Source organism: Dryas octopetala, chromosome 2, assembly GCF_963921425.1.
Source record: "Dryas octopetala chromosome 2, drDryOcto1.1, whole genome shotgun sequence".
Taxonomy (NCBI): domain Eukaryota; kingdom Viridiplantae; phylum Streptophyta; class Magnoliopsida; order Rosales; family Rosaceae; genus Dryas; species Dryas octopetala.
Window position 1 is genome coordinate 14,703,697 of NC_141367.1, and position 5,461 is coordinate 14,709,157.

The window sequence follows — 5,461 nt, forward strand, 5'->3', positions numbered from 1 at the left end:
ACCCGCTTTTGGAGTGCAATTACATATTTGTAGGGAGTGTATCTCAAGTCTTCTTATTTTTTATTGTTTAAATCCTAACCGTATAATTTAAATCTAGAAGTTTATGTAACTCCATTCATATCAAAATAGTGCTACAAATTTCTCATCTTTTGATCAATACCCTAGTAAAAATTATAAATCCTATATCATAAACACATAGATACTCTCACATTCCCAAATAATCTCTATTAACCTAAAAACACCTTGCACTGCAACTACATGCAAAAAACACAAAAAAGGATAAACTACATATTTAGTCCATGTGTTTGACTCAAAATTACATTTGGTCCTTGTAGTTTAATTTTTCCAATTTAATCCTTGGGTTTTACGTCATTTGCAATCTTGAAAAAACATTGTAATTTGTTCATAGAGTTATATATTACCAAAGAAAAAACAAAAACATCTGAAAGGTTTAATGTACTTAAAAAGCTATCGGGCCTTTTGAGTAGTTTTCTAAAGTAAAATACAATGAACTAGTGTTATTCCACCAAGAAACATCAAATTGAAAATGGTGTAGACTGAGTAAGCATAGAATCTACAAATGCCAAATGTAGATAAGCAGTGACAGTACTTGAAAATGGTGTAACTTCTAATCAAAGTGCTTATACACTATCCATACGTCAAAATTCAAATTTGGAAACTACAGTAAGATACAACCCTTCCAAGTTGATTTGTTAAGTCACCAACACAACATATAGAATTCTTCAATACAATTCAAATTTCCCCTAGATAGATCTGTTTATCACTACTGCATGATCCAATAATGGGCTCATTGGGATGGAAGACAGACTCGTTGACTGATCCAGTGTGGCCAGGCAGCATATACAAGACGCGTCGAGATGTAGTATCCCATATGTAGACCATCCGATCAGAGCTGCCAGCCGTGACCTTGCTTCCATCAGGTGACCAGCTGCATTTCAACAAGGTCTTTTCAAAGTTGTGTTGATGCCCTTCCATTATCTTCACACAGCGATTTTGGGGTGCATATGGGCGCATATCCCAAATGCAGAGTTTGCAGTCCATTCCATTAGTCAGAAGATAAGAGCCATCAGGACTCAACGACATACCTGTTATCATATCTTGATGGCCTTGAAGTGTCATCATTACTTCAGCCTTGCGCAAATCCCAAACCTTAATATCATTGTCAATACCTCCTGTAAAGATTTTATCCGATGCATCAGAGAAGCTTACAGCTGTAATTTGATATTTATCAGGAAATGTTTGGATGGCACCCCTCAGACGCATATCCCATAGTTTGGCAGTTCCATCATCAGATCCACTAACAACAAGAGGCGGTCCCCTCCGAGCAGGATGGCAAGAATTAACAAATGAAGAGTGTTCTGCCATCTTTTTTATTCTTTTTCCGGTTTCAACATCCCATGCCCCCACAGTTTTGTCTGGACTGGCTGATACTATCTGAGACCCATCAGTTGTCCAGTGAAGATCCAGTACAGCATTCTTGTGCCCCTTCAAAACCATATAATTCTTGCATTCCCCATGAACATGCCATAAGAAAATTTCTTTGTCATGAGACCCAGAGGCAACAACTGTCCCAGCAGGATTAAATTTCATTGTGTATATAGCACTCTGATGACCTGTCAGCAACATGATTGGCGATTCCAAACTAGATGTCCTCTGTTTTCCATTTGGCCCAGGTGCTGGACGAGCAGTATATGTAGACAATTCCATTGGCCTTGGACCAACTACAGACAAAGCATTTTCACCCTCACTCGGAGCAAACTGCATCATTGGTTTTGTTTGGTATTCAAATAGCAAACAATTTGATTTCTATTTGTTCAAATCCTGCAATAGAAATTAAATAAATGAGTACAAATGTCATAGCTTAAATGACATATCACAACCCAGGCATGATATCAGCTAATAAAAAAGTATGGAAAAGCAGAATGAGCTTATAAACAGTACGACAAAACAGAAGTGATGGCAGGAAGCAACAGTTCCCTGTAAAGCCAATGTCCAAATTTTAAAATCACCAGATGAAAATATAAAACTGAGTCACATATTTTTCTAACCCACTGCATGTATACAAAAATGAAGGGAGCAACTACCCCTGTCCACTCACTCCTTTTATTTTTCTCGTTATGTAATACATGGATGGCTCATATGATCTAAGTTTCTCTATAGTAATTGAAAAAACCATGACCTGAACGCACCCAACCAAAATGTACCCGGTTCGCCTAATCAACTGCATCCCCACCCCTTCCCCTTTATCCTGTTTTTCCTTTGACCCTCTTTTTCCTACACAGCCCCACTCCATGAGCAAGACAACAAAGCACATATGATCTAAATTTATCTAAAGTAACTGAAAAAAACTACAACCCAAAAACACCCAACTAAATCGTAACCCAGTTCGCCTAACCAACTGCATCCCCACCCCTTCCCCTTTATCCTGATTTTCCTTTGCCTCTCTTTTTTTTCCTACACAGCCCCACTCCATGAGCGAGGAAAAAACATATTTGTCTACCATATTACACCAACAACCCAACCATCCCTAACCTTGTTATGACCAATACATACAAAAATGCATCAAGCTACTTAGTCATGAAATGCAAAGGAGCTCAAGCATAGGCATATGCACTAGAAAAAGAAACTAAGCCAATAGCATACAGCTAATTAAATAAAATATTGAGTAACAGAAAAGCCAAAAGGGGTAGCAATGTAACGTTAAAATTATTAGATACCTTTAACTAAAACTCCAGATTAAGCAGGTGACTGCATCTGACTTTAATATTATTCCACAGTTAAGCATGAGTGGCCTTAACGAAACTGGATTTGCAAGTTTGTACCTCACCAAAGCAATTAAATTGAAACCAAAACAAATCTACTAGTTTTTGCTTTTTCCTTTTGATAAGTGAAACCACCCCAAATTTACAGGCTGAGAACTCAAAATGGATTCAACCCTAAACAACAAAGATGAATACAAAAAATTTTCAACTTTGTGAAATCCCGACTTGGGAAAGGTGCTAAGGGCAAAGAATACAGAGAACAACACAAAAAACAGAAAATTAAATAATGGTGCTAAAAGCAAATAATATGAGAGAACCACAAAAAGACAGAAAATTACATTGACAACATAATGTGTGTAACAATCCTAGGAAAACAGAAACTGGGTAAAGAATCTTACAATGTACAAAATCTTAGTAATAGTCTCATTTTCTATCCCAACATTCCATTCCATTTCTTTTCCTAGGAAAAATCTCTAGAACCAAATGGGCCAATTAATTAAATGGAAAAATCCTACAAGCCAACCCGTACTTGATTATTCCGCAACTAAAATTTCGAAAATAAATAAATAAGAGAATAAACCAGTGCTCATTAACAAACTCATAGGTCTTGCAGTCAATCTATGACAATTTCACATCTCAGGCACAAAATAGAAACCAAAATTCAAGTAAGCCCATGATGTAAAGTATTGAAGCGAGCAAAAACCCTCTAGAGTAGAGCCATTAAATCAGAATCACAAACCCTAGTTTCTTTTCTTCCCTCTTTTCAATGGTTATTATAAAGCATAAACAAAAAAATCCCTAAAATTTTCATACAAAATAAATATATATACGTGATGAAGGAAGCCTTTCAGAGCTCTGTTAGGTTCACGAGAGAGAGAGAGAGAATACCTGGTAGAGCTTTGTCTGGCAAACCCTAGAGGGTTCTTCGTTCTACCTGTCATGAAACTATGAAAATCGCATTCACTATAATGCGGACTCGCGTTTCTCTAGTTAAAACGTCGTCGCTTGTCTCAAGTGTAAAACTGAAAAAATCCATTGATTTTAATTATTAAATTTCAATAATTTTTTAGTTTAGGTATTAAAATTAAATAGCATTTTAGATTAGGTACTAGTTGAAAAGTCAAACAAATTAATACAGTAAAAGTATTAGAATTTAAAAATATTACATCACATGCCACTACAATAAAAAAATAATAATATTATTACATCACAAATACTACATTAATTTATATTATATTGTATTAAAAAAAATCAATCAAGTCATAACTTAACTGTGACTGTTTTGGTAAATTGAAAGAGACAACTCACACCACTATACTATATATTATTTTGAGTAAAAGTATTGTTTTTACCTCTATTTATACTATATTGTAGTATAATTTATCTATAAAAAATTCAATTAAGTCACAACTTAATTGTGACTGTCTCACAACTTAGATGTGACTGTCATTCAGTCACAACTAAATTTGAAGTTGTGAGTATCGTACAGTCACAACTAAATGTGAAGTTGAAACTACATTAGCAAACTTTCAAGATAATATAAAAGCCTCAAGGGCAATTTTGTTAAAACTTTATAAATTTTAACTAACACTCATCATATGTGGGCCAAAGAATAAATGTCAAATAGAAAAACTCAAATTAAAGGGGCCTACATATTTGTGACCTAATCTAAAAAATTACATTTAAATTTGGTAGTTCAATTGAAATATTATATGGTCTTCATACTATACCAAAAAATTATTAAAATTTGGTATTTAATCCTAATTTTCTAAAACTGAAAACTTGGGGTTTAATCAATTAACCCCTTTTGTTTCAATCAAAAAAATAAAATAAAATAAAATAACCCCTTTTGTTGATACAATGCTTCTAAATGAAAGCCCTTTTTCTATTCTAAAAAAAAAAGTCCCTTCTCTTTCTCACTAAATCTCCAACCATACATTCTCATTTTTACGCTTAAAATAATTTTTAAAAAATAAACCCCAGCCCCACCCACCCTTTTTTCCACCGTGAGTCCATGACCTATACCGGCAATCATACTAGTCAACTGGCTACCTCCTCCCCCCTTTCTCTCTCTTTCTTCCCTCATGGCGTTGTGGGCCTCCCTAGACAGCGCCCAAAGAGAGAAGGGGAGGGGAGGCGGCCCACCAGTGGGGTCCCCAGTGGAGGAGTAGGTGGCTTGGTGGGTGGATTTGCAATATATATTTTTTTTTTTTTAAGTTTTTTAAGATTTAAATGAATAAAAGGGAATAGAGTGTGTATTGAGAAGAAATTGGTGTTTATCTAGAAATTCTCTTTTTATATGTTCAAAACCATTGATATTTTTTTCCTTCATTTTTTCATCAAACAATATTGGAAATTGCTACCACATATTACGCACCACCAGGGTAATGAAAAGACAATAAAATAACATGTCTTTGTGAGATGGGGAAGGATGAAGTGCTCCTTTAGGAGAAGGAGCTAACAAGCATTGTTCTTTTTTACACTCTAATATGAATTAAAGTTCCTAAAAAAAAAAACTAATAATTTAGTATAAGAGGAATTACTGAATCACTTTATTAGGATAAAATTTAGAAATAATTACTCTGTATTACACTTTACTTATTGTTTGTAACATGTAATACACATATTTAAAATATTTAACAATTAAGTTACTTTGAAAGTGAATTGGTTACCCATTT

General features: G+C 34.5%; 1 protein-coding gene across 1 annotated transcript; it reads right to left on the reverse strand.

Annotated features, from left to right (window-relative positions):
- Window positions 1-590: 590 nt before the first annotated feature.
- LOC147293341 (Transducin/WD40 repeat-like superfamily protein) lies at window positions 591-3,784 on the reverse strand. Its single transcript, XM_086232982.1, has 2 exons — window positions 3,672-3,784; window positions 591-1,842 (listed from the first exon to the last, which is right to left on the reverse strand). The coding sequence occupies exon 2, from the start codon at window positions 1,786-1,788 to the stop codon at window positions 754-756; it is 1,035 nt and encodes a 344-aa protein (XP_086089108.1). The 5' UTR covers window positions 1,789-1,842; window positions 3,672-3,784; the 3' UTR covers window positions 591-753.
- Between the last annotated feature and the right edge of the window lie 1,677 nt (window positions 3,785-5,461).